This window comes from Rhamphochromis sp. 'chilingali' (genome assembly GCF_963969265.1).
Source record: "Rhamphochromis sp. 'chilingali' genome assembly, chromosome: 12".
NCBI classification, from domain to species: Eukaryota; Metazoa; Chordata; class Actinopteri; order Cichliformes; family Cichlidae; genus Rhamphochromis; species Rhamphochromis sp. 'chilingali'.
In genome coordinates, this window is record NC_137939.1 from 11,061,943 (window position 1) to 11,089,363 (window position 27,421).

The 27,421-nt window shown below is 43.2% G+C and overlaps 4 protein-coding genes and 1 long non-coding RNA gene across 5 annotated transcripts; all 5 read left to right on the plus strand.

Moving 5' to 3' along the window:
• Positions 1 to 1,485: 1,485 nt before the first annotated feature.
• LOC308407216 lies at positions 1,486 to 3,527 on the plus strand. The gene is made up of 5 exons (XR_013973639.1): positions 1,486 to 1,606; positions 1,792 to 1,912; positions 2,455 to 2,561; positions 2,695 to 2,851; positions 3,505 to 3,527. It is a non-coding gene; the product is annotated as an uncharacterized lncRNA (long non-coding RNA).
• Positions 3,528 to 3,624: 97 nt separating this feature from the next.
• On the plus strand, positions 3,625 to 5,581 carry LOC308407492 (tonsoku-like protein). Its single transcript, XM_080899142.1, has 6 exons — positions 3,625 to 3,816; positions 4,003 to 4,167; positions 4,266 to 4,441; positions 4,526 to 4,599; positions 4,729 to 4,862; positions 5,293 to 5,581. The coding sequence occupies exons 1-2, from the start codon at positions 3,667 to 3,669 to the stop codon at positions 4,150 to 4,152; spliced, it is 300 nt and encodes a 99-aa protein (XP_080755268.1). The 5' UTR covers positions 3,625 to 3,666; the 3' UTR covers positions 4,153 to 4,167; positions 4,266 to 4,441; positions 4,526 to 4,599; positions 4,729 to 4,862; positions 5,293 to 5,581.
• Positions 5,582 to 7,471: 1,890 nt separating this feature from the next.
• On the plus strand, positions 7,472 to 12,782 carry LOC308408024 (tonsoku-like protein). The gene is made up of 11 exons (XM_080900073.1): positions 7,472 to 8,156; positions 8,680 to 8,814; positions 9,000 to 9,120; positions 9,663 to 9,769; positions 9,904 to 10,060; positions 10,708 to 11,019; positions 11,206 to 11,370; positions 11,469 to 11,644; positions 11,729 to 11,802; positions 11,930 to 12,063; positions 12,494 to 12,782. Exons 4-7 carry the CDS (start codon positions 9,690 to 9,692, stop codon positions 11,353 to 11,355), a joined length of 699 nt encoding a protein of 232 aa, XP_080756199.1. The 5' UTR covers positions 7,472 to 8,156; positions 8,680 to 8,814; positions 9,000 to 9,120; positions 9,663 to 9,689; the 3' UTR covers positions 11,356 to 11,370; positions 11,469 to 11,644; positions 11,729 to 11,802; positions 11,930 to 12,063; positions 12,494 to 12,782.
• Positions 12,783 to 14,683: 1,901 nt separating this feature from the next.
• On the plus strand, positions 14,684 to 19,994 carry LOC308407758 (tonsoku-like protein). The gene is made up of 11 exons (XM_080899608.1): positions 14,684 to 15,367; positions 15,891 to 16,025; positions 16,211 to 16,331; positions 16,874 to 16,980; positions 17,114 to 17,270; positions 17,921 to 18,232; positions 18,419 to 18,583; positions 18,682 to 18,857; positions 18,942 to 19,015; positions 19,143 to 19,276; positions 19,707 to 19,994. Exons 4-7 carry the CDS (start codon positions 16,901 to 16,903, stop codon positions 18,566 to 18,568), a joined length of 699 nt encoding a protein of 232 aa, XP_080755734.1. The 5' UTR covers positions 14,684 to 15,367; positions 15,891 to 16,025; positions 16,211 to 16,331; positions 16,874 to 16,900; the 3' UTR covers positions 18,569 to 18,583; positions 18,682 to 18,857; positions 18,942 to 19,015; positions 19,143 to 19,276; positions 19,707 to 19,994.
• A 1,902-nt stretch (positions 19,995 to 21,896) lies between these two features.
• On the plus strand, positions 21,897 to 27,206 carry LOC308407466 (tonsoku-like protein). Its single transcript, XM_080899115.1, has 11 exons — positions 21,897 to 22,580; positions 23,103 to 23,237; positions 23,423 to 23,543; positions 24,086 to 24,192; positions 24,326 to 24,482; positions 25,133 to 25,444; positions 25,631 to 25,795; positions 25,894 to 26,069; positions 26,154 to 26,227; positions 26,355 to 26,488; positions 26,919 to 27,206. The coding sequence occupies exons 4-7, from the start codon at positions 24,113 to 24,115 to the stop codon at positions 25,778 to 25,780; spliced, it is 699 nt and encodes a 232-aa protein (XP_080755241.1). The 5' UTR covers positions 21,897 to 22,580; positions 23,103 to 23,237; positions 23,423 to 23,543; positions 24,086 to 24,112; the 3' UTR covers positions 25,781 to 25,795; positions 25,894 to 26,069; positions 26,154 to 26,227; positions 26,355 to 26,488; positions 26,919 to 27,206.
• Positions 27,207 to 27,421: the final 215 nt, after the last annotated feature.

The following is a 27,421-nucleotide window of genomic DNA, read 5'->3' on the forward strand; positions in this document are numbered from 1 at the left end:
GCAACTTAAGTGTTAGTGACGTCACACCTATGCGCCACTGCCCTCTGTGGAGAATGGGAGAAATGTGCTTGCACCTCAACCTATGGACTCAGACGGACATTCAATCATCATCTTCCTCACTCAAGGTAACCTTATGGCTTGTAGGAACACTGCACGTGTATGATAAGACTGTAGCCGTTCAACCGGCCCTCGTAAGGTTGCTGAAGACAGTGAACACCGTGGAATTCTCAGTATCACTGTGGTCCTGGGTTTTTCCACTGTCCTGCTAAGTGCTTATGTAATTGTAACCAACATAGGAGAGAGACGTAACATCGTGGAAGAGACATAAAGTGAGTAAAAACGATCTAAATGCATTTAGAATATATTTAGAACTACAAATTACACTTTTCTTAGCAATTATTGTTTTTTATGTCAAGCTTCAAGCTAGCTTCTTTATTGGGGCTTGGGACCAGCAAAAGTGACCCGAAATTTGGTCTTTAAGTCTGGTCATTAGCGTGTCTGGACCCAAACTACACTGCAGGTCCCAAAGTCAAATGATCACTGAGAGTTAAAAATCTGTCTGAAGTTAGAAGTTAGCAGAGAGTTAGCTCACTAGTTTCCGTCTAAATATAATATACCAGGTTCTGACTGAGGGATTTCTAAAACAAATTAAAAGGCACAGCTCTGCTATCACTTCTGACATACATGAAGACAGGAAAGTAAGCAGCAGTGATGTTTGTAGGGTTACTGAAGTTTGGCTAGCTGGTATATAGTGATGTGCTATGTGACTAGCGAAACAGCTATGTTAGCATAACATTAACACAGTGATGAAGGGGAACTTTTTTCCACTGGATAAGAGTTAAGGTGAGGGTTCCCGATGGTTAGGGACAAATGCAGTGGCATGGCAGGATGCTGTAAACGGACCAAACTTCAGTCAAGAGAACAACTGAGATAATCCATCCACATACAGGTTAGTCATTAATGTGCTGCTGCATTGCCTGGGCTGTAGTTACATGGTAAGGTTTTAAAAACTGAGCTTTAAAATGAATAGTTGTAATAAAAACTGAGAGAGGCCGACAGTGATCGCTTACTTTTTGTAAGGGGCTTGTTGAGATTAAATAGAACAAGTTACAAAGCATTAAAACATGTTAAAAACACAACAGCCTTATTAAACGCAGAGTAGTTTGGGCCCAGAAGTAGGATTGATCACGTCATCACTTAAAGACCGGATAGACACATGGTGGAGTTACTTTGTTGTGTTTGTGTGTGTTTTTAAGTAGTTTTAAACTTTGTGATCCACAACAGGTAACAGTAAAAGATGAACATTTTTAAGCATAATGCTGTTACCAAACTACATTAATGGCCCAAAAACAGACCATAGAAAAAACCGTGGCTATGTGAAAAAAAATGATGACAACTAGTCCTAATTCAGGCTAATTGTTTTTTTTGTTTTTTTGTTTTGTTTTTTTCCGACATCCCTCCACACACACAGGCTGTGCGGGCTCACAGAAAGAGTGGGTCATCAACATTATCAGGCAGCTGGTGTTCATAGCAAGCCTCACCAGACAGCTTCAGTCCATATCGGATGTACAGGATGGAGTTAAGGCTCTGCAAGGACATCTGATTTGTAAGTTTGCTTTTTACCACACTCATCTGGGCCAAGAGTAGAGGAAACTGCCTTATCTTCTGCAGCTGGAATTCAAAACAAGTATTTGAACTCGGACACGGCCTGCAGATTAGACTGGGTTTGTTTGGTTTTTCTTTTTCGTGCTTTTCCCACTTTTCTAGCTTGTTGTGCCCTTTTTCTTTCAGGATCTGCAGTTTCCTCCCTGTCCAGTAGAGGCCTCTCTCAGAGAAAGAACAGCTTGGGGATGCAGATGATGACGATTGGAGATCAGACACACCGCCCCCACCTCTCCTTATCCATGCTTAGGTCAGAAGTGGAATGCTCTTTTGCTGTTTGTTAGTTACGGATGGAGTAACACTAACTAAGGAAATACACACAACACAGTGATTGTGAATAAGTCACTCCAAGTGTGAAAAGGTGATAGTCAGAGTGAGACTACACATGAATTATTCAGGAAATGCACACTCAGTGAGAGAATAACTATAATTCAGTGTCACTAGGGGATATAACTTGAAGATGATGTGTCTTCATTTCTGATTCATTTTGAACAGTGATGAATGTGGAAGTAAATGAGCGCGAGCTGATCAAAACGGGCGAGCTGTTTTTACATATTTCTGCAGCCTGGATGCCGTGGGCTTTGTCCAGGAGTAAAAGATGACATCGCCCATTTCGGATCTTATATATAGTTATACCTTGGTGTTTTGTAGCATCACCTGACAAACTTTTACTTTCCTGATGTTTAGACTTTCTGATCCCTCCACAGACTGCTTTGTCTTTCTACAAAGAGTTGACGACATTAAATACAGATGTTTTAACAGTGCTTGAATGTTTTATTTTGTTTACTCTAGCCTCCAACTCAAACTTTGGTTGCTCCTATGCCCACGTCACTTCCTCCACCAATCAGAATGAGGGTCCGGGTTCAGGAAGACGTCTTCCTGATCCCAGTTCCACAAAGGTCGGTGAAAAGTTTTAAGTTTGGGATTTATTTTTATGTACTGCTCAATCTGATTGGTATAGTGTTTTTTTGTTGTTGTTGTTGTTTTGTTTTTAATTTCTGTTTAATCACCGGTCATTGCTCTGCATCCCAGTGAGGCCAACTCCTGCTCTGTGTCGTGGCTGTGTGAGCAGGCAGCTCAGCGTTACTACCAGAAATGTGGCCTCCTGCCTCGTCTCTCTCTGCAGAAAGAAGGCGCTCTGCTCTCCCCGCAGGACCAGCTACTGGCCGTCCTGCACACAAATGAAGAGGTGAGGTTGGATTTAAAAAAAAAAAAAAAAAAACCCACAGTGACAAGAGGACAGCTATGACTGTGAAACAGCTTGCATGTCAGCCAGTGAGCATACTCCTTTTCTTAGGCAAAGTATGGCCCAAATTCATAAAATAGACTTTCTCATAGACACAGAGGTCTTTTCATTAAATCACTGATAGAAGGAATGGAGGTTCTAGGTCCTTCCACAATGACTTCATCTTTCTTACCCAGATGAGGCGTGCAGGTTTTAGACTGTATGATTCTGGTAAGAAGGTGAAGGGCTGATTATGTTAACAAGCTGCCTGAGAAACTACAATCTGAGAAACTGTAAAGATTAGAACCATTTCTATTACCAGACTGGATGCTGACTTGCTTTTGGAGCCAGCTTCCAGGAGACACTGAAGGAATCACAGTTTTTGGGATTGAATCCTTGGCTTCACTTTCCCGCACCAGTGCAGGATAACTGATGGGTTTGTGTTGTGGGTTCTGGCTGACGTTTGCTCGTGGGGATCTCCCTCCTCTCCCTGAGCGATACAAGAAGGCCTGTCAAAGTCTAGCAGTGGGTGAGCAACACAGAGGAAATGCATTATAAAACGGACACATGTGCATTCTTGTATTCTGTTATGAAGTACCATCTCTTTCTACCTATAGATGAGAACAAGCGTGTCTCCCGGCTATGTGAGGTTCGGGACCGGGGTTCCTCCGTGTCAGGACTCCAAATGTCTCGGTTTGGCCGCCTCTTCCCTCAGCCTGCTCTTCCGTGCCCTAAAACTTCAGGCCAGCCTCACGGAGCTGCGAATTTCTGGAAACCGTATGTCTGACGACCTTCTCCCTGAGCTGATTGCCACAACGCTCACCATGCCTCGTCTGCAGCTGCTGGACATTTCTGCCAACTGCATTACAGGGGACGGCCTGGAGAAGGCTGTAAATGCTTTAAAGGGACAGAGTGCACCTGCATTCCCGGTAAGGGCCTCAGCTAGCCAATAGTGGCAGCTCCAGGTTTACCATCTAACCTGTATTTAAGTACCTCTGGTCTTAATAACTACCTTAGATCTTAATAACAAGCTAACCTGATTCATATCAATGATATCTGTCAGAGAGAATTGGCTCTCGTGATCATTTGCTTTTTCTGCTCGTTTCCACTCAAAGTGCCTGGAGGAGCTGGACCTCAGTATGAACCCACTGGGGGACGGCGTGTCTGAGTCTCTGTCCTGTCTGCTGTCCTGCTGCCCTGTGCTAGCCAAGCGGTCTCTGCAGGTCTCACTGCTCATTTCCTTCAGCAGCATCGACTGCTGCTAGCCAGCGCGCTCACAGGTGACTCTCTAACAAGCAGCTGACTGAAGCCTTAAGCTTCACTGAACTCCCACCCATAAGCAAAACTGCAACTAACTTTACATCTTCTGAACGTTCAGGCACAGGCCATTTGAAAGCAGTGTGCCTGTCCCTCAATCCCCTGGGCTCCACCGGCTTTGAGCTGGTGTTAAAGACTCTGCCCCTCCACTGCCTCACACACGTGGACCTGTCAGCTGTCTGCAGAGGGCCTGCTGATTACCCGGCACTGGAACACCTCGCCAAAGTCCTGTCACAGGTGTGCACGCAAAAATCATGCAATGTCATTTATTGTCGAAAGATATAATTGTGCAATCAGGTTAAGACTTTTGTGTTTTTGCAGGACGAGTGCTCTCTGACCCACCTCAGCCTGGCTGCAAATGGGCTGACAGACAGCAGTGTAGCTACCTTGGCGAGGTGTGTGTGTGTGTGTGTGTGAGGGCGTCATTTCTACGGCTCAGTTATTACTCATGTTAGTGGGGCTTTGCCTTTGTTTAAATTGTCACTCTTTACTGGCCTGTTGGACTTTTTCTTATTATTTCACAGGTGCCTCTCGTCGTGTCCCACACTGGTGAGTCTGAATCTGTCAGGAAATCCGTCTGTTACATCAGTGGGACTTCACAACATCCTGGCGTCTGTCAGAGAGGCCCGTCGACCACTGACACTTCTAAACCTCGAAGGTATGTCTGAACTTGGAGATACTCCATGGAGTTCCTTTTTTTTTCTAAAGCTATTCTTAGATTCACCGTTTCACACTAATTCACAATTTGGATTTCTTTGATGTTTTTATCACCTGTGCAAAGTTGTACTTGGCAACAGTTTGTTTCTTGCTATCAGTGCGTTTCCTTTTGACGCATTTCTAAGTTTGAACATTTAGTATGTATGCACAGAGGTGTTACATGATGATTACACACACAGACATTACAATATAGAAGTGTGGTTTAAAGATTTAAAAAAAAGATTAGCTGTGAATTAATTTTCCATTTTATGGAGCAGAAAACATTGCTGAATGCTAGCTAACAGGCTACATTTGGATGTCAAATATTTATAGGGGGGAAAATGGAAATTATGGATATGAAATAAAATGATTCTTTGTTGCTTAACCTGCAGGTTGTCAGGTCTCTGGCCCCTGGGAGAGTCAAGACCTGGACAGTTTGTCAGAGCTGGTCCAGGATATCCGTCTTTGCTCTCAGACCCTCAACAAGCTGGACCGACAGACCTTGAAGCAGAGCTGGGACAGGACTCAGTCACACGGACACTTTCTCGACCGAAACTCCAAGTGCCTCCTCTCTGCCACCTCTACTTGAGGGTGGCAGGTGTGTTCATAATAAATAATTAATAATGAATTATTAATTTCCTAATAATTCATAATAAAAGTGGTCATTTTTATAAACATTTTGTTTAATGAGGCTACACCAAAAAGAAACAAGATAAAAACAAAATAAAGTGACATGGCGTCCACCGACAGTCTGTGGATAGCTTGTGTTTTATGCATTTTTGTCTGCCTTATTTATACATGTAAAGCTCTGTATCTGTATAAAGAGTTTGTGTTAGTGTGTGAGAGGTTTTGTGTCACAATGGTCCTGTTTTGTAGGATTTGATTTAAAAAAACAAACATAATTAAAGTAACCAACGATGTTATACGTTGACATCGTTCTTTCACTGTAAGACAAAGCAGGCTATGGTGAATAATCACAGCGATTTTCAGCTCTGAAGAAATCTATCTAGGAGCTATGACAGTGTAAAGACACCCTGCAATTTTAAATGTGTGGCGACATTTGAATGAGGCGCGTACCAGTAGAGGGAGCCAACGCACCACGAATGGTACACAGCCACAGATGCGCTTTGTGCAATGTATTTGTGACATGCAGGAGTGTCCGCAAAGAAATGTGGATAAGTTGTAAATCAAAAGCTAAAGAGCTCATTCTTGCACTGTTTTGATCAGAACACACGTGGGAATGTTCAAGTGTTGAGAATTTGTAATTATAAAGTGAATTAGGGAACGATATTAGATACTGCCACTGGCTAGATTTCAACCTGGGTCTCTCGCTCCCAAAGCGCGTTCTCTATGCCGCGGCCTGCCCTATAATATATTTCAAGCGTTTACCACAACTGAGAGGTGAAAACTGCCGTTTCTTCGTCTTACAAAATGTTCTGTAACTCCAAAAGTACACGGACTGTCGACATCATTCTTTCACTGTAACAATCAGCAGGCTTTAATAAAAAAGGAAAAAAAAAAATCAAGGCGGTTTTCAGGTCTCTAAAGAAAAATACATCTAGGAGATATGAGGAGTTGAAAACGCCTCTGTTACAGAATTTCAGCTGTCATTTTCACTCAAGTCTCCATAGACTTTGAATGTGGACATTTTTTAACTGTTGCTTCGAGGCCATTTGCGAGAAAACGGCAACTCCTACAATAATGACAGTGCCATTTTGTTAAAGGCAAGAAAAATACCTACATTTTGATGTATAATTTGTGTTAATGAAGGCAAAATTGAGCGTTTGTTCGGACATGAAGAAGAGATTGAGAAAGCGACAATGCATGGTGTGTTTGGCGTCCATAGCAACCATAACAACCAATATTGATTGATGGAAGAGATTTTGAGACAGGGGTTAAAAAAAAAAAAAAAAAGGCAGAGAGAGCCCATTCTGTAGGCTCGCCTGTAGGCTTCTAGCAAGCGTAGCAAGTGAATTTCAGAGCCAGGGATATTTTTTTTTTTTTTTTTTTTTTTGTGTCCCCAACATATGGTCCGCATGGGATTCGAACCACTGCCCTCTGTCCTCAATCTCTGCCATAGGGCCTGTCACGTTCCCATGAGCCAATCGGGCGGCCCGGAATAACAGGGCAAAAGTGCTATATTTAAAGTGCACACCTGCGCAGCCGCACCCCAATTTTCGGCTCTTTTTCATTAGCTGGACACCAGGCCTTATCTAGTCAGCCGTTCCAACCACATCCCTGCCAATGTGTGCCTACGTCAAGCCGCATACAAGTGTAACGCTCACAATTTTCTGCTATCACTCTAAGGCAACTTAAGTGTTAGTGACGTCACACCTATGCGCCACTGCCCTCTGTGGAGAATGGGAGAAATGTGCTTGCACCTCAACCTATGGACTCAGACGGACATTCAATCATCATCTTCCTCACTCAAGGTAACCTTATGGCTTGTAGGAACACTGCACGTGTATGATAAGACTGTAGCCGTTCAACCGGCCCTCGTAAGGTTGCTGAAGACAGTGAACACCGTGGAATTCTCAGTATCACTGTGGTCCTGGGTTTTTCCACTGTCCTGCTAAGTGCTTATGTAATTGTAACCAACATAGGAGAGAGACGTAACATCGTGGAAGAGACATAAAGTGAGTAAAAACGATCTAAATGCATTTAGAATATATTTAGAACTACAAATTACACTTTTCTTAGCAATTATTGTTTTTTATGTCAAGCTTCAAGCTAGCTTCTTTATTGGGGCTTGGGACCAGCAAAAGTGACCCGAAATTTGGTCTTTAAGTCTGGTCATTAGCGTGTCTGGACCCAAACTACACTGCAGGTCCCAAAGTCAAATGATCACTGAGAGTTAAAAATCTGTCTGAAGTTAGAAGTTAGCAGAGAGTTAGCTCACTAGTTTCCGTCTAAATATAATATACCAGGTTCTGACTGAGGGATTTCTAAAACAAATTAAAAGGCACAGCTCTGCTATCACTTCTGACATACATGAAGACAGGAAAGTAAGCAGCAGTGATGTTTGTAGGGTTACTGAAGTTTGGCTAGCTGGTATATAGTGATGTGCTATGTGACTAGCGAAACAGCTATGTTAGCATAACATTAACACAGTGATGAAGGGGAACTTTTTTCCACTGGATAAGAGTTAAGGTGAGGGTTCCCGATGGTTAGGGACAAATGCAGTGGCATGGCAGGATGCTGTAAACGGACCAAACTTCAGTCAAGAGAACAACTGAGATAATCCATCCACATACAGGTTAGTCATTAATGTGCTGCTGCATTGCCTGGGCTGTAGTTACATGGTAAGGTTTTAAAAACTGAGCTTTAAAATGAATAGTTGTAATAAAAACTGAGAGAGGCCGACAGTGATCGCTTACTTTTTGTAAGGGGCTTGTTGAGATTAAATAGAACAAGTTACAAAGCATTAAAACATGTTAAAAACACAACAGCCTTATTAAACGCAGAGTAGTTTGGGCCCAGAAGTAGGATTGATCACGTCATCACTTAAAGACCGGATAGACACATGGTGGAGTTACTTTGTTGTGTTTGTGTGTGTTTTTAAGTAGTTTTAAACTTTGTGATCCACAACAGGTAACAGTAAAAGATGAACATTTTTAAGCATAATGCTGTTACCAAACTACATTAATGGCCCAAAAACAGACCATAGAAAAAACCGTGGCTATGTGAAAAAAAATGATGACAACTAGTCCTAATTCAGGCTAATTGTTTTTTTTTGTTTTTTTGTTTTGTTTTTTTCCGACATCCCTCCACACACACAGGCTGTGCGGGCTCACAGAAAGAGTGGGTCATCAACATTATCAGGCAGCTGGTGTTCATAGCAAGCCTCACCAGACAGCTTCAGTCCATATCGGATGTACAGGATGGAGTTAAGGCTCTGCAAGGACATCTGATTTGTAAGTTTGCTTTTTACCACACTCATCTGGGCCAAGAGTAGAGGAAACTGCCTTATCTTCTGCAGCTGGAATTCAAAACAAGTATTTGAACTCGGACACGGCCTGCAGATTAGACTGGGTTTGTTTGGTTTTTCTTTTTCGTGCTTTTCCCACTTTTCTAGCTTGTTGTGCCCTTTTTCTTTCAGGATCTGCAGTTTCCTCCCTGTCCAGTAGAGGCCTCTCTCAGAGAAAGAACAGCTTGGGGATGCAGATGATGACGATTGGAGATCAGACACACCGCCCCCACCTCTCCTTATCCATGCTTAGGTCAGAAGTGGAATGCTCTTTTGCTGTTTGTTAGTTACGGATGGAGTAACACTAACTAAGGAAATACACACAACACAGTGATTGTGAATAAGTCACTCCAAGTGTGAAAAGGTGATAGTCAGAGTGAGACTACACATGAATTATTCAGGAAATGCACACTCAGTGAGAGAATAACTATAATTCAGTGTCACTAGGGGATATAACTTGAAGATGATGTGTCTTCATTTCTGATTCATTTTGAACAGTGATGAATGTGGAAGTAAATGAGCGCGAGCTGATCAAAACGGGCGAGCTGTTTTTACATATTTCTGCAGCCTGGATGCCGTGGGCTTTGTCCACGAGTAAAAGATGACATCGCCCATTTCGGATCTTATATATAGTTATACCTTGGTGTTTTGTAGCATCACCTGACAAACTTTTACTTTCCTGATGTTTAGACTTTCTGATCCCTCCACAGACTGCTTTGTCTTTCTACAAAGAGTTGACGACATTAAATACAGATGTTTTAACAGTGCTTGAATGTTTTATTTTGTTTACTCTAGCCTCCAACTCAAACTTTGGTTGCTCCTATGCCCACGTCACTTCCTCCACCAATCAGAATGAGGGTCCGGGTTCAGGAAGACGTCTTCCTGATCCCAGTTCCACAAAGGTCGGTGAAAAGTTTTAAGTTTGGGATTTATTTTTATGTACTGCTCAATCTGATTGGTATAGTGTTTTTTTGTTGTTGTTGTTGTTGTTGTTTTTAATTTCTGTTTAATCGCCGGTCATTGCTCTGCATCCCAGTGAGGCCAACTCCTGCTCTGTGTCGTGGCTGTGTGAGCAGGCAGCTCAGCGTTACTACCAGAAATGTGGCCTCCTGCCTCGTCTCTCTCTGCAGAAAGAAGGCGCTCTGCTCTCCCCGCAGGACCAGCTACTGGCCGTCCTGCACACAAATGAAGAGGTGAGGTTGGATTTAAAAAAAAAAAAACCCACAGTGACAAGAGGACAGCTATGACTGTGAAACAGCTTGCATGTCAGCCAGTGAGCATACTCCTTTTCTTAGGCAAAGTATGGCCCAAATTCATAAAATAGACTTTCTCATAGACACAGAGGTCTTTTCATTAAATCACTGATAGAAGGAATGGAGGTTCTAGGTCCTTCCACAATGACTTCATCTTTCTTACCCAGATGAGGCGTGCAGGTTTTAGACTGTATGATTCTGGTAAGAAGGTGAAGGGCTGATTATGTTAACAAGCTGCCTGAGAAACTACAATCTGAGAAACTGTAAAGATTAGAACCATTTCTATTACCAGACTGGATGCTGACTTGCTTTTGGAGCCAGCTTCCAGGAGACACTGAAGGAATCACAGTTTTTGGGATTGAATCCTTGGCTTCACTTTCCCGCACCAGTGCAGGATAACTGATGGGTTTGTGTTGTGGGTTCTGGCTGACGTTTGCTCGTGGGGATCTCCCTCCTCTCCCTGAGCGATACAAGAAGGCCTGTCAAAGTCTAGCAGTGGGTGAGCAACACAGAGGAAATGCATTATAAAACGGACACATGTGCATTCTTGTATTCTGTTATGAAGTACCATCTCTTTCTACCTGTAGATGAGAACAAGCGTGTCTCCCGGCTATGTGAGGTTCGGGACCGGGGTTCCTCCGTGTCAGGACTCCAAATGTCTCGGTTTGGCCGCCTCTTCCCTCAGCCCGCTCCTCCGTGCCCTAAAACTTCAGGCCAGCCTCACGGAGCTGCGAATTTCTGGAAACCGTATGTCTGACGACCTTCTCCCTGAGCTGATTGCCACAACGCTCACCATGCCTCGTCTGCAGCTGCTGGACATTTCTGCCAACTGCATTACAGGGGACGGCCTGGAGAAGGCTGTAAATGCTTTAAAGGGACAGAGTGCACCTGCATTCCCGGTAAGGGCCTCAGCTAGCCAATAGTGGCAGCTCCAGGTTTACCATCTAACCTGTATTTAAGTACCTCTGGTCTTAATAACTACCTTAGATCTTAATAACAAGCTAACCTGATTCATATCAATGATATCTGTCAGAGAGAATTGGCTCTCGTGATCATTTGCTTTTTCTGCTCGTTTCCACTCAAAGTGCCTGGAGGAGCTGGACCTCAGTATGAACCCACTGGGGGACGGCGTGTCTGAGTCTCTGTCCTGTCTGCTGTCCTGCTGCCCTGTGCTAGCCAAGCGGTCTCTGCAGGTCTCACTGCTCATTTCCTTCAGCAGCATCGACTGCTGCTAGCCAGCGCGCTCACAGGTGACTCTCTAACAAGCAGCTGACTGAAGCCTTAAGCTTCACTGAACTCCCACCCATAAGCAAAACTGCAACTAACTTTACATCTTCTGAACGTTCAGGCACAGGCCATTTGAAAGCAGTGTGCCTGTCCCTCAATCCCCTGGGCTCCACCGGCTTTGAGCTGGTGTTAAAGACTCTGCCCCTCCACTGCCTCCCACACGTGGACCTGTCAGCTGTCTGCAGAGGGCCTGCTGATTACCCGGCACTGGAACACCTCGCCAAAGTCCTGTCACAGGTGTGCACGCAAAAATCATGCAATGTCATTTATTGTCGAAAGATATAATTGTGCAATCAGGTTAAGACTTTTGTGTTTTTGCAGGACGAGTGCTCTCTGACCCACCTCAGCCTGGCTGCAAATGGGCTGACAGACAGCAGTGTAGCTACCTTGGCGAGGTGTGTGTGTGTGTGTGTGAGGGCGTCATTTCTACGGCTCAGTTATTACTCATGTTAGTGGGGCTTTGCCTTTGTTTAAATTGTCACTCTTTACTGGCCTGTTGGACTTTTTCTTATTATTTCACAGGTGCCTCTCGTCGTGTCCCACACTGGTGAGTCTGAATCTGTCAGGAAATCCGTCTGTTACATCAGTGGGACTTCACAACATCCTGGCGTCTGTCAGAGAGGCCCGTCGACCACTGACACTTCTAAACCTCGAAGGTATGTCTGAACTTGGAGATACTCCATGGAGTTCCTTTTTTTTTCTAAAGCTATTCTTAGATTCACCGTTTCACACTAATTCACAATTTGGATTTCTTTGATGTTTTTATCACCTGTGCAAAGTTGTACTTGGCAACAGTTTGTTTCTTGCTATCAGTGCGTTTCCTTTTGACGCATTTCTAAGTTTGAACATTTAGTATGTATGCACAGAGGTGTTACATGATGATTACACACACAGACATTACAATATAGAAGTGTGGTTTAAAGATTTAAAAAAAAGATTAGCTGTGAATTAATTTTCCATTTTATGGAGCAGAAAACATTGCTGAATGCTAGCTAACAGGCTACATTTGGATGTCAAATATTTATAGGGGGGAAAATGGAAATTATGGATATGAAATAAAATGATTCTTTGTTGCTTAACCTGCAGGTTGTCAGGTCTCTGGCCCCTGGGAGAGTCAAGACCTGGACAGTTTGTCAGAGCTGGTCCAGGATATCCGTCTTTGCTCTCAGACCCTCAACAAGCTGGACCGACAGACCTTGAAGCAGAGCTGGGACAGGACTCAGTCACACGGACACTTTCTCGACCGAAACTCCAAGTGCCTCCTCTCTGCCACCTCTACTTGAGGGTGGCAGGTGTGTTCATAATAAATAATTAATAATGAATTATTAATTTCCTAATAATTCATAATAAAAGTGGTCATTTTTATAAACATTTTGTTTAATGAGGCTACACCAAAAAGAAACAAGATAAAAACAAAATAAAGTGACATGGCGTCCACCGACAGTCTGTGGATAGCTTGTGTTTTATGCATTTTTGTCTGCCTTATTTATACATGTAAAGCTCTGTATCTGTATAAAGAGTTTGTGTTAGTGTGTGAGAGGTTTTGTGTCACAATGGTCCTGTTTTGTAGGATTTGATTTAAAAAAACAAACATAATTAAAGTAACCAACGATGTTATACGTTGACATCGTTCTTTCACTGTAAGACAAAGCAGGCTATGGTGAATAATCACAGCGATTTTCAGCTCTGAAGAAATCTATCTAGGAGCTATGACAGTGTAAAGACACCCTGCAATTTTAAATGTGTGGCGACATTTGAATGAGGCGCGTACCAGTAGAGGGAGCCAACGCACCACGAATGGTACACAGCCACAGATGCGCTTTGTGCAATGTATTTGTGACATGCAGGAGTGTCCGCAAAGAAATGTGGATAAGTTGTAAATCAAAAGCTAAAGAGCTCATTCTTGCACTGTTTTGATCAGAACACACGTGGGAATGTTCAAGTGTTGAGAATTTGTAATTATAAAGTGAATTAGGGAACGATATTAGATACTGCCACTGGCTAGATTTCAACCTGGGTCTCTCGCTCCCAAAGCGCGTTCTCTACGCCGCGGCCTGCCCTATAATATATTTCAAGCGTTTACCACAACTGAGAGGTGAAAACTGCCGTTTCTTCGTCTTACAAAATGTTCTGTAACTCCAAAAGTACACGGACTGTCGACATCATTCTTTCACTGTAACAATCAGCAGGCTTTAATAAAAAAGGAAAAAAAAAATCAAGGCGGTTTTCAGGTCTCTAAAGAAAAATACATCTAGGAGATATGAGGAGTTGAAAACGCCTCTGTTACAGAATTTCAGCTGTCATTTTCACTCAAGTCTCCATAGACTTTGAATGTGGACATTTTTTAACTGTTGCTTCGAGGCCATTTGCGAGAAAACGGCAACTCCTACAATAATGACAGTGCCATTTTGTTAAAGGCAAGAAAAATACCTACATTTTGATGTATAATTTGTGTTAATGAAGGCAAAATTGAGCGTTTGTTCGGACATGAAGAAGAGATTGAGAAAGCGACAATGCATGGTGTGTTTGGCGTCCATAGCAACCATAACAACCAATATTGATTGATGGAAGAGATTTTGAGACAGGGGTTAAAAAAAAAAAAAAAAAAAAAAAAAAAGGCAGAGAGAGCCCATTCTGTAGGCTCGCCTGTAGGCTTCTAGCAAGCGTAGCAAGTGAATTTCAGAGCCAGGGATATTTTTTTTTTTTTTTTTTTTTTTTGTGTCCCCAACATATGGTCCGCATGGGATTCGAACCACTGCCCTCTGTCCTCAATCTCTGCCATAGGGCCTGTCACGTTCCCATGAGCCAATCGGGCGGCCCGGAATAACAGGGCAAAAGTGCTATATTTAAAGTGCACACCTGCGCAGCCGCACCCCAATTTTCGGCTCTTTTTCATTAGCTGGACACCAGGCCTTATCTAGTCAGCCGTTCCAACCACATCCCTGCCAATGTGTGCCTACGTCAAGCCGCATACAAGTGTAACGCTCACAATTTTCTGCTATCACTCTAAGGCAACTTAAGTGTTAGTGACGTCACACCTATGCGCCACTGCCCTCTGTGGAGAATGGGAGAAATGTGCTTGCACCTCAACCTATGGACTCAGACGGACATTCAATCATCATCTTCCTCACTCAAGGTAACCTTATGGCTTGTAGGAACACTGCACGTGTATGATAAGACTGTAGCCGTTCAACCGGCCCTCGTAAGGTTGCTGAAGACAGTGAACACCGTGGAATTCTCAGTATCACTGTGGTCCTGGGTTTTTCCACTGTCCTGCTAAGTGCTTATGTAATTGTAACCAACATAGGAGAGAGACGTAACATCGTGGAAGAGACATAAAGTGAGTAAAAACGATCTAAATGCATTTAGAATATATTTAGAACTACAAATTACACTTTTCTTAGCAATTATTGTTTTTTATGTCAAGCTTCAAGCTAGCTTCTTTATTGGGGCTTGGGACCAGCAAAAGTGACCCGAAATTTGGTCTTTAAGTCTGGTCATTAGCGTGTCTGGACCCAAACTACACTGCAGGTCCCAAAGTCAAATGATCACTGAGAGTTAAAAATCTGTCTGAAGTTAGAAGTTAGCAGAGAGTTAGCTCACTAGTTTCCGTCTAAATATAATATACCAGGTTCTGACTGAGGGATTTCTAAAACAAATTAAAAGGCACAGCTCTGCTATCACTTCTGACATACATGAAGACAGGAAAGTAAGCAGCAGTGATGTTTGTAGGGTTACTGAAGTTTGGCTAGCTGGTATATAGTGATGTGCTATGTGACTAGCGAAACAGCTATGTTAGCATAACATTAACACAGTGATGAAGGGGAACTTTTTTCCACTGGATAAGAGTTAAGGTGAGGGTTCCCGATGGTTAGGGACAAATGCAGTGGCATGGCAGGATGCTGTAAACGGACCAAACTTCAGTCAAGAGAACAACTGAGATAATCCATCCACATACAGGTTAGTCATTAATGTGCTGCTGCATTGCCTGGGCTGTAGTTACATGGTAAGGTTTTAAAAACTGAGCTTTAAAATGAATAGTTGTAATAAAAACTGAGAGAGGCCGACAGTGATCGCTTACTTTTTGTAAGGGGCTTGTTGAGATTAAATAGAACAAGTTACAAAGCATTAAAACATGTTAAAAACACAACAGCCTTATTAAACGCAGAGTAGTTTGGGCCCAGAAGTAGGATTGATCACGTCATCACTTAAAGACCGGATAGACACATGGTGGAGTTACTTTGTTGTGTTTGTGTGTGTTTTTAAGTAGTTTTAAACTTTGTGATCCACAACAGGTAACAGTAAAAGATGAACATTTTTAAGCATAATGCTGTTACCAAACTACATTAATGGCCCAAAAACAGACCATAGAAAAAACCGTGGCTATGTGAAAAAAAATGATGACAACTAGTCCTAATTCAGGCTAATTGTTTTTTTTTGTTTTTTTGTTTTGTTTTTTTCCGACATCCCTCCACACACACAGGCTGTGCGGGCTCACAGAAAGAGTGGGTCATCAACATTATCAGGCAGCTGGTGTTCATAGCAAGCCTCACCAGACAGCTTCAGTCCATATCGGATGTACAGGATGGAGTTAAGGCTCTGCAAGGACATCTGATTTGTAAGTTTGCTTTTTACCACACTCATCTGGGCCAAGAGTAGAGGAAACTGCCTTATCTTCTGCAGCTGGAATTCAAAACAAGTATTTGAACTCGGACACGGCCTGCAGATTAGACTGGGTTTGTTTGGTTTTTCTTTTTCGTGCTTTTCCCACTTTTCTAGCTTGTTGTGCCCTTTTTCTTTCAGGATCTGCAGTTTCCTCCCTGTCCAGTAGAGGCCTCTCTCAGAGAAAGAACAGCTTGGGGATGCAGATGATGACGATTGGAGATCAGACACACCGCCCCCACCTCTCCTTATCCATGCTTAGGTCAGAAGTGGAATGCTCTTTTGCTGTTTGTTAGTTACGGATGGAGTAACACTAACTAAGGAAATACACACAACACAGTGATTGTGAATAAGTCACTCCAAGTGTGAAAAGGTGATAGTCAGAGTGAGACTACACATGAATTATTCAGGAAATGCACACTCAGTGAGAGAATAACTATAATTCAGTGTCACTAGGGGATATAACTTGAAGATGATGTGTCTTCATTTCTGATTCATTTTGAACAGTGATGAATGTGGAAGTAAATGAGCGCGAGCTGATCAAAACGGGCGAGCTGTTTTTACATATTTCTGCAGCCTGGATGCCGTGGGCTTTGTCCAGGAGTAAAAGATGACATCGCCCATTTCGGATCTTATATATAGTTATACCTTGGTGTTTTGTAGCATCACCTGACAAACTTTTACTTTCCTGATGTTTAGACTTTCTGATCCCTCCACAGACTGCTTTGTCTTTCTACAAAGAGTTGACGACATTAAATACAGATGTTTTAACAGTGCTTGAATGTTTTATTTTGTTTACTCTAGCCTCCAACTCAAACTTTGGTTGCTCCTATGCCCACGTCACTTCCTCCACCAATCAGAATGAGGGTCCGGGTTCAGGAAGACGTCTTCCTGATCCCAGTTCCACAAAGGTCGGTGAAAAGTTTTAAGTTTGGGATTTATTTTTATGTACTGCTCAATCTGATTGGTATAGTGTTTTTTTGTTGTTGTTGTTGTTTTGTTTTTAATTTCTGTTTAATCACCGGTCATTGCTCTGCATCCCAGTGAGGCCAACTCCTGCTCTGTGTCGTGGCTGTGTGAGCAGGCAGCTCAGCGTTACTACCAGAAATGTGGCCTCCTGCCTCGTCTCTCTCTGCAGAAAGAAGGCGCTCTGCTCTCCCCGCAGGACCAGCTACTGGCCGTCCTGCACACAAATGAAGAGGTGAGGTTGGATTTAAAAAAAAAAAAAAAACCCACAGTGACAAGAGGACAGCTATGACTGTGAAACAGCTTGCATGTCAGCCAGTGAGCATACTCCTTTTCTTAGGCAAAGTATGGCCCAAATTCATAAAATAGACTTTCTCATAGACACAGAGGTCTTTTCATTAAATCACTGATAGAAGGAATGGAGGTTCTAGGTCCTTCCACAATGACTTCATCTTTCTTACCCAGATGAGGCGTGCAGGTTTTAGACTGTATGATTCTGGTAAGAAGGTGAAGGGCTGATTATGTTAACAAGCTGCCTGAGAAACTACAATCTGAGAAACTGTAAAGATTAGAACCATTTCTATTACCAGACTGGATGCTGACTTGCTTTTGGAGCCAGCTTCCAGAAGACACTGAAGGAATCACAGTTTTTGGGATTGAATCCTTGGCTTCACTTTCCCGCACCAGTGCAGGATAACTGATGGGTTTGTGTTGTGGGTTCTGGCTGACGTTTGCTCGTGGGGATCTCCCTCCTCTCCCTGAGCGATACAAGAAGGCCTGTCAAAGTCTAGCAGTGGGTGAGCAACACAGAGGAAATGCATTATAAAACGGACACATGTGCATTCTTGTATTCTGTTATGAAGTACCATCTCTTTCTACCTGTAGATGAGAACAAGCGTGTCTCCCGGCTATGTGAGGTTCGGGACCGGGGTTCCTCCGTGTCAGGACTCCAAATGTCTCGGTTTGGCCGCCTCTTCCCTCAGCCCGCTCCTCCGTGCCCTAAAACTTCAGGCCAGCCTCACGGAGCTGCGAATTTCTGGAAACCGTATGTCTGACGACCTTCTCCCTGAGCTGATTGCCACAACGCTCACCATGCCTCGTCTGCAGCTGCTGGACATTTCTGCCAACTGCATTACAGGGGACGGCCTGGAGAAGGCTGTAAATGCTTTAAAGGGACAGAGTGCACCTGCATTCCCGGTAAGGGCCTCAGCTAGCCAATAGTGGCAGCTCCAGGTTTACCATCTAACCTGTATTTAAGTACCTCTGGTCTTAATAACTACCTTAGATCTTAATAACAAGCTAACCTGATTCATATCAATGATATCTGTCAGAGAGAATTGGCTCTCGTGATCATTTGCTTTTTCTGCTCGTTTCCACTCAAAGTGCCTGGAGGAGCTGGACCTCAGTATGAACCCACTGGGGGACGGCGTGTCTGAGTCTCTGTCCTGTCTGCTGTCCTGCTGCCCTGTGCTAGCCAAGCGGTCTCTGCAGGTCTCACTGCTCATTTCCTTCAGCAGCATCGACTGCTGCTAGCCAGCGCGCTCACAGGTGACTCTCTAACAAGCAGCTGACTGAAGCCTTAAGCTTCACTGAACTCCCACCCATAAGCAAAACTGCAACTAACTTTACATCTTCTGAACGTTCAGGCACAGGCCATTTGAAAGCAGTGTGCCTGTCCCTCAATCCCCTGGGCTCCACCGGCTTTGAGCTGGTGTTAAAGACTCTGCCCCTCCACTGCCTCCCACACGTGGACCTGTCAGCTGTCTGCAGAGGGCCTGCTGATTACCCGGCACTGGAACACCTCGCCAAAGTCCTGTCACAGGTGTGCACGCAAAAATCATGCAATGTCATTTATTGTCGAAAGATATAATTGTGCAATCAGGTTAAGACTTTTGTGTTTTTGCAGGACGAGTGCTCTCTGACCCACCTCAGCCTGGCTGCAAATGGGCTGACAGACAGCAGTGTAGCTACCTTGGCGAGGTGTGTGTGTGTGTGTGTGAGGGCGTCATTTCTACGGCTCAGTTATTACTCATGTTAGTGGGGCTTTGCCTTTGTTTAAATTGTCACTCTTTACTGGCCTGTTGGACTTTTTCTTATTATTTCACAGGTGCCTCTCGTCGTGTCCCACACTGGTGAGTCTGAATCTGTCAGGAAATCCGTCTGTTACATCAGTGGGACTTCACAACATCCTGGCGTCTGTCAGAGAGGCCCGTCGACCACTGACACTTCTAAACCTCGAAGGTATGTCTGAACTTGGAGATACTCCATGGAGTTCCTTTTTTTTTCTAAAGCTATTCTTAGATTCACCGTTTCACACTAATTCACAATTTGGATTTCTTTGATGTTTTTATCACCTGTGCAAAGTTGTACTTGGCAACAGTTTGTTTCTTGCTATCAGTGCGTTTCCTTTTGACGCATTTCTAAGTTTGAACATTTAGTATGTATGCACAGAGGTGTTACATGATGATTACACACACAGACATTACAATATAGAAGTGTGGTTTAAAGATTTAAAAAAAAGATTAGCTGTGAATTAATTTTCCATTTTATGGAGCAGAAAACATTGCTGAATGCTAGCTAACAGGCTACATTTGGATGTCAAATATTTATAGGGGGGAAAATGGAAATTATGGATATGAAATAAAATGATTCTTTGTTGCTTAACCTGCAGGTTGTCAGGTCTCTGGCCCCTGGGAGAGTCAAGACCTGGACAGTTTGTCAGAGCTGGTCCAGGATATCCGTCTTTGCTCTCAGACCCTCAACAAGCTGGACCGACAGACCTTGAAGCAGAGCTGGGACAGGACTCAGTCACACGGACACTTTCTCGACCGAAACTCCAAGTGCCTCCTCTCTGCCACCTCTACTTGAGGGTGGCAGGTGTGTTCATAATAAATAATTAATAATGAATTATTAATTTCCTAATAATTCATAATAAAAGTGGTCATTTTTATAAACATTTTGTTTAATGAGGCTACACCAAAAAGAAACAAGATAAAAACAAAATAAAGTGACATGGCGTCCACCGACAGTCTGTGGATAGCTTGTGTTTTATGCATTTTTGTCTGCCTTATTTATACATGTAAAGCTCTGTATCTGTATAAAGAGTTTGTGTTAGTGTGTGAGAGGTTTTGTGTCACAATGGTCCTGTTTTGTAGGATTTGATTTAAAAAAACAAACATAATTAAAGTAACCAACGATGTTATACGTTGACATCGTTCTTTCACTGTAAGACAAAGCAGGCTATGGTGAATAATCACAGCGATTTTCAGCTCTGAAGAAATCTATCTAGGAGCTATGACAGTGTAAAGACACCCTGCAATTTTAAATGTGTGGCGACATTTGAATGAGGCGCGTACCAGTAGAGGGAGCCAACGCACCACGAATGGTACACAGCCACAGATGCGCTTTGTGCAATGTATTTGTGACATGCAGGAGTGTCCGCAAAGAAATGTGGATAAGTTGTAAATCAAAAGCTAAAGAGCTCATTCTTGCACTGTTTTGATCAGAACACACGTGGGAATGTTCAAGTGTTGAGAATTTGTAATTATAAAGTGAATTAGGGAACGATATTAGATACTGCCACTGGCTAGATTTCAACCTGGGTCTCTCGCTCCCAAAGCGCGTTCTCTACGCCGCGGCCTGCCCTATAATATATTTCAAGCGTTTACCACAACTGAGAGGTGAAAACTGCCGTTTCTTCGTCTTACAAAATGTTCTGTAACTCCAAAAGTACACGGACTGTCGACATCATTCTTTCACTGTAACAATCAGCAGGCTTTAATAAAAAAGGAAAAAAAAAATCAAGGCGGTTTTCAGGTCTCTAAAGAAAAATACATCTAGGAGATATGAGGAGTTGAAAACGCCTCTGTTACAGAATTTCAGCTGTCATTTTCACTCAAGTCTCCATAGACTTTGAATGTGGACATTTTTTAACTGTTGCTTCGAGGCCATTTGCGAGAAAACGGCAACTCCTACAATAATGACAGTGCCATTTTGTTAAAGGCAAGAAAAATACCTACATTTTGATGTATAATTTGTGTTAATGAAGGCAAAATTGAGCGTTTGTTCGGACATGAAGAAGAGATTGAGAAAGCGACAATGCATGGTGTGTTTGGCGTCCATAGCAACCATAACAACCAATATTGATTGATGGAAGAGATTTTGAGACAGGGGTTAAAAAAAAAAAAAAAAAAAAAAAAAAGGCAGAGAGAGCCCATTCTGTAGGCTCGCCTGTAGGCTTCTAGCAAGCGTAGCAAGTGAATTTCAGAGCCAGGGATATTTTTTTTTTTTTTTTTTTTTTTTTGTGTCCCCAACATATGGTCCGCATGGGATTCGAACCACTGCCCTCTGTCCTCAATCTCTGCCATAGGGCCTGTCACGTTCCCATGAGCCAATCGGGCGGCCCGGAATAACAGGGCAAAAGTGCTATATTTAAAGTGCACACCTGCGCAGCCGCACCCCAATTTTCGGCTCTTTTTCATTAGCTGGACACCAGGCCTTATCTAGTCAGCCGTTCCAACCACATCCCTGCCAATGTGTGCCTACGTCAAGCCGCATACAAGTGTAACGCTCACAATTTTCTGCTATCACTCTAAGGCAACTTAAGTGTTAGTGACGTCACACCTATGCGCCACTGCCCTCTGTGGAGAATGGGAGAAATGTGCTTGCACCTCAACCTATGGACTCAGACGGACATTCAATCATCATCTTCCTCACTCAAGGTAACCTTATGGCTTGTAGGAACACTGCACGTGTATGATAAGACTGTAGCCGTTCAACCGGCCCTCGTAAGGTTGCTGAAGACAGTGAACACCGTGGAATTCTCAGTATCACTGTGGTCCTGGGTTTTTCCACTGTCCTGCTAAGTGCTTATGTAATTGTAACCAACATAGGAGAGAGACGTAACATCGTGGAAGAGACATAAAGTGAGTAAAAACGATCTAAATGCATTTAGAATATATTTAGAACTACAAATTACACTTTTCTTAGCAATTATTGTTTTTTATGTCAAGCTTCAAGCTAGCTTCTTTATTGGGGCTTGGGACCAGCAAAAGTGACCCGAAATTTGGTCTTTAAGTCTGGTCATTAGCGTGTCTGGACCCAAACTACACTGCAGGTCCCAAAGTCAAATGATCACTGAGAGTTAAAAATCTGTCTGAAGTTAGAAGTTAGCAGAGAGTTAGCTCACTAGTTTCCGTCTAAATATAATATACCAGGTTCTGACTGAGGGATTTCTAAAACAAATTAAAAGGCACAGCTCTGCTATCACTTCTGACATACATGAAGACAGGAAAGTAAGCAGCAGTGATGTTTGTAGGGTTACTGAAGTTTGGCTAGCTGGTATATAGTGATGTGCTATGTGACTAGCGAAACAGCTATGTTAGCATAACATTAACACAGTGATGAAGGGGAACTTTTTTCCACTGGATAAGAGTTAAGGTGAGGGTTCCCGATGGTTAGGGACAAATGCAGTGGCATGGCAGGATGCTGTAAACGGACCAAACTTCAGTCAAGAGAACAACTGAGATAATCCATCCACATACAGGTTAGTCATTAATGTGCTGCTGCATTGCCTGGGCTGTAGTTACATGGTAAGGTTTTAAAAACTGAGCTTTAAAATGAATAGTTGTAATAAAAACTGAGAGAGGCCGACAGTGATCGCTTACTTTTTGTAAGGGGCTTGTTGAGATTAAATAGAACAAGTTACAAAGCATTAAAACATGTTAAAAACACAACAGCCTTATTAAACGCAGAGTAGTTTGGGCCCAGAAGTAGGATTGATCACGTCATCACTTAAAGACCGGATAGACACATGGTGGAGTTACTTTGTTGTGTTTGTGTGTGTTTTTAAGTAGTTTTAAACTTTGTGATCCACAACAGGTAACAGTAAAAGATGAACATTTTTAAGCATAATGCTGTTACCAAACTACATTAATGGCCCAAAAACAGACCATAGAAAAAACCGTGGCTATGTGAAAAAAAATGATGACAACTAGTCCTAATTCAGGCTAATTGTTTTTTTTGTTTTTTTGTTTTGTTTTTTTCCGACATCCCTCCACACACACAGGCTGTGCGGGCTCACAGAAAGAGTGGGTCATCAACATTATCAGGCAGCTGGTGTTCATAGCAAGCCTCACCAGACAGCTTCAGTCCATATCGGATGTACAGGATGGAGTTAAGGCTCTGCAAGGACATCTGATTTGTAAGTTTGCTTTTTACCACACTCATCTGGGCCAAGAGTAGAGGAAACTGCCTTATCTTCTGCAGCTGGAATTCAAAACAAGTATTTGAACTCGGACACGGCCTGCAGATTAGACTGGGTTTGTTTGGTTTTTCTTTTTCGTGCTTTTCCCACTTTTCTAGCTTGTTGTGCCCTTTTTCTTTCAGGATCTGCAGTTTCCTCCCTGTCCAGTAGAGGCCTCTCTCAGAGAAAGAACAGCTTGGGGATGCAGATGATGACGATTGGAGATCAGACACACCGCCCCCACCTCTCCTTATCCATGCTTAGGTCAGAAGTGGAATGCTCTTTTGCTGTTTGTTAGTTACGGATGGAGTAACACTAACTAAGGAAATACACACAACACAGTGATTGTGAATAAGTCACTCCAAGTGTGAAAAGGTGATAGTCAGAGTGAGACTACACATGAATTATTCAGGAAATGCACACTCAGTGAGAGAATAACTATAATTCAGTGTCACTAGGGGATATAACTTGAAGATGATGTGTCTTCATTTCTGATTCATTTTGAACAGTGATGAATGTGGAAGTAAATGAGCGCGAGCTGATCAAAACGGGCGAGCTGTTTTTACATATTTCTGCAGCCTGGATGCCGTGGGCTTTGTCCAGGAGTAAAAGATGACATCGCCCATTTCGGATCTTATATATAGTTATACCTTGGTGTTTTGTAGCATCACCTGACAAACTTTTACTTTCCTGATGTTTAGACTTTCTGATCCCTCCACAGACTGCTTTGTCTTTCTACAAAGAGTTGACGACATTAAATACAGATGTTTTAACAGTGCTTGAATGTTTTATTTTGTTTACTCTAGCCTCCAACTCAAACTTTGGTTGCTCCTATGCCCACGTCACTTCCTCCACCAATCAGAATGAGGGTCCGGGTTCAGGAAGACGTCTTCCTGATCCCAGTTCCACAAAGGTCGGTGAAAAGTTTTAAGTTTGGGATTTATTTTTATGTACTGCTCAATCTGATTGGTATAGTGTTTTTTTGTTGTTGTTGTTGTTTTGTTTTTAATTTCTGTTTAATCACTGGTCATTGCTCTGCATCCCAGTGAGGCCAACTCCTGCTCTGTGTCGTGGCTGTGTGAGCAGGCAGCTCAGCGTTACTACCAGAAATGTGGCCTCCTGCCTCGTCTCTCTCTGCAGAAAGAAGGCGCTCTGCTCTCCCCGCAGGACCAGCTACTGGCCGTCCTGCACACAAATGAAGAGGTGAGGTTGGATTTAAAAAAAAAAAAAAAACCCACAGTGACAAGAGGACAGCTATGACTGTGAAACAGCTTGCATGTCAGCCAGTGAGCATACTCCTTTTCTTAGGCAAAGTATGGCCCAAATTCATAAAATAGACTTTCTCATAGACACAGAGGTCTTTTCATTAAATCACTGATAGAAGGAATGGAGGTTCTAGGTCCTTCCACAATGACTTCATCTTTCTTACCCAGATGAGGCGTGCAGGTTTTAGACTGTATGATTCTGGTAAGAAGGTGAAGGGCTGATTATGTTAACAAGCTGCCTGAGAAACTACAATCTGAGAAACTGTAAAGATTAGAACCATTTCTATTACCAGACTGGATGCTGACTTGCTTTTGGAGCCAGCTTCCAGAAGACACTGAAGGAATCACAGTTTTTGGGATTGAATCCTTGGCTTCACTTTCCCGCACCAGTGCAGGATAACTGATGGGTTTGTGTTGTGGGTTCTGGCTGACGTTTGCTCGTGGGGATCTCCCTCCTCTCCCTGAGCGATACAAGAAGGCCTGTCAAAGTCTAGCAGTGGGTGAGCAACACAGAGGAAATGCATTATAAAACGGACACATGTGCATTCTTGTATTCTGTTATGAAGTACCATCTCTTTCTACCTGTAGATGAGAACAAGCGTGTCTCCCGGCTATGTGAGGTTCGGGACCGGGGTTCCTCCGTGTCAGGACTCCAAATGTCTCGGTTTGGCCGCCTCTTCCCTCAGCCCGCTCCTCCGTGCCCTAAAACTTCAGGCCAGCCTCACGGAGCTGCGAATTTCTGGAAACCGTATGTCTGACGACCTTCTCCCTGAGCTGATTGCCACAACGCTCACCATGCCTCGTCTGCAGCTGCTGGACATTTCTGCCAACTGCATTACAGGGGACGGCCTGGAGAAGGCTGTAAATGCTTTAAAGGGACAGAGTGCACCTGCATTCCCGGTAAGGGCCTCAGCTAGCCAATAGTGGCAGCTCCAGGTTTACCATCTAACCTGTATTTAAGTACCTCTGGTCTTAATAACTACCTTAGATCTTAATAACAAGCTAACCTGATTCATATCAATGATATCTGTCAGAGAGAATTGGCTCTCGTGATCATTTGCTTTTTCTGCTCGTTTCCACTCAAAGTGCCTGGAGGAGCTGGACCTCAGTATGAACCCACTGGGGGACGGCGTGTCTGAGTCTCTGTCCTGTCTGCTGTCCTGCTGCCCTGTGCTAGCCAAGCGGTCTCTGCAGGTCTCACTGCTCATTTCCTTCAGCAGCATCGACTGCTGCTAGCCAGCGCGCTCACAGGTGACTCTCTAACAAGCAGCTGACTGAAGCCTTAAGCTTCACTGAACTCCCACCCATAAGCAAAACTGCAACTAACTTTACATCTTCTGAACGTTCAGGCACAGGCCATTTGAAAGCAGTGTGCCTGTCCCTCAATCCCCTGGGCTCCACCGGCTTTGAGCTGGTGTTAAAGACTCTGCCCCTCCACTGCCTCCCACACGTGGACCTGTCAGCTGTCTGCAGAGGGCCTGCTGATTACCCGGCACTGGAACACCTCGCCAAAGTCCTGTCACAGGTGTGCACGCAAAAATCATGCAATGTCATTTATTGTCGAAAGATATAATTGTGCAATCAGGTTAAGACTTTTGTGTTTTTGCAGGACGAGTGCTCTCTGACCCACCTCAGCCTGGCTGCAAATGGGCTGACAGACAGCAGTGTAGCTACCTTGGCGAGGTGTGTGTGTGTGTGTGTGAGGGCGTCATTTCTACGGCTCAGTTATTACTCATGTTAGTGGGGCTTTGCCTTTGTTTAAATTGTCACTCTTTACTGGCCTGTTGGACTTTTTCTTATTATTTCACAGGTGCCTCTCGTCGTGTCCCACACTGGTGAGTCTGAATCTGTCAGGAAATCCGTCTGTTACATCAGTGGGACTTCACAACATCCTGGCGTCTGTCAGAGAGGCCCGTCGACCACTGACACTTCTAAACCTCGAAGGTATGTCTGAACTTGGAGATACTCCATGGAGTTCCTTTTTTTTTCTAAAGCTATTCTTAGATTCACCGTTTCACACTAATTCACAATTTGGATTTCTTTGATGTTTTTATCACCTGTGCAAAGTTGTACTTGGCAACAGTTTGTTTCTTGCTATCAGTGCGTTTCCTTTTGACGCATTTCTAAGTTTGAACATTTAGTATGTATGCACAGAGGTGTTACATGATGATTACACACACAGACATTACAATATAGAAGTGTGGTTTAAAGATTTAAAAAAAAGATTAGCTGTGAATTAATTTTCCATTTTATGGAGCAGAAAACATTGCTGAATGCTAGCTAACAGGCTACATTTGGATGTCAAATATTTATAGGGGGGAAAATGGAAATTATGGATATGAAATAAAATGATTCTTTGTTGCTTAACCTGCAGGTTGTCAGGTCTCTGGCCCCTGGGAGAGTCAAGACCTGGACAGTTTGTCAGAGCTGGTCCAGGATATCCGTCTTTGCTCTCAGACCCTCAACAAGCTGGACCGACAGACCTTGAAGCAGAGCTGGGACAGGACTCAGTCACACGGACACTTTCTCGACCGAAACTCCAAGTGCCTCCTCTCTGCCACCTCTACTTGAGGGTGGCAGGTGTGTTCATAATAAATAATTAATAATGAATTATTAATTTCCTAATAATTCATAATAAAAGTGGTCATTTTTATAAACATTTTGTTTAATGAGGCTACACCAAAAAGAAACAAGATAAAAACAAAATAAAGTGACATGGCGTCCACCGACAGTCTGTGGATAGCTTGTGTTTTATGCATTTTTGTCTGCCTTATTTATACATGTAAAGCTCTGTATCTGTATAAAGAGTTTGTGTTAGTGTGTGAGAGGTTTTGTGTCACAATGGTCCTGTTTTGTAGGATTTGATTTAAAAAAACA

Coding starts and splice junctions, on each gene's coding strand:
- LOC308407492 (XM_080899142.1), top strand. CDS start 3,667: ATGTCTGACGACCTTCTCCCTGAGCTGATTGCCACAACGCTCACCATG. Junction 3,817..4,002: donor AGAGTGCACCTGCATTCCCG/GTAAGGGCCTCA, acceptor TTCCACTCAAAG/TGCCTGGAGGAGCTGGACCT.
- LOC308408024 (XM_080900073.1), top strand. CDS start 9,690: ATGCCCACGTCACTTCCTCCACCAATCAGAATGAGGGTCCGGGTTCAG. Junction 9,770..9,903: donor CTGATCCCAGTTCCACAAAG/GTCGGTGAAAAG, acceptor TCTGCATCCCAG/TGAGGCCAACTCCTGCTCTG. Junction 11,020..11,205: donor AGAGTGCACCTGCATTCCCG/GTAAGGGCCTCA, acceptor TTCCACTCAAAG/TGCCTGGAGGAGCTGGACCT.
- LOC308407758 (XM_080899608.1), top strand. CDS start 16,901: ATGCCCACGTCACTTCCTCCACCAATCAGAATGAGGGTCCGGGTTCAG. Junction 16,981..17,113: donor CTGATCCCAGTTCCACAAAG/GTCGGTGAAAAG, acceptor TCTGCATCCCAG/TGAGGCCAACTCCTGCTCTG. Junction 17,271..17,920: donor TCCTGCACACAAATGAAGAG/GTGAGGTTGGAT, acceptor TTCTACCTGTAG/ATGAGAACAAGCGTGTCTCC.
- LOC308407466 (XM_080899115.1), top strand. CDS start 24,113: ATGCCCACGTCACTTCCTCCACCAATCAGAATGAGGGTCCGGGTTCAG. Junction 24,193..24,325: donor CTGATCCCAGTTCCACAAAG/GTCGGTGAAAAG, acceptor TCTGCATCCCAG/TGAGGCCAACTCCTGCTCTG. Junction 24,483..25,132: donor TCCTGCACACAAATGAAGAG/GTGAGGTTGGAT, acceptor TTCTACCTGTAG/ATGAGAACAAGCGTGTCTCC.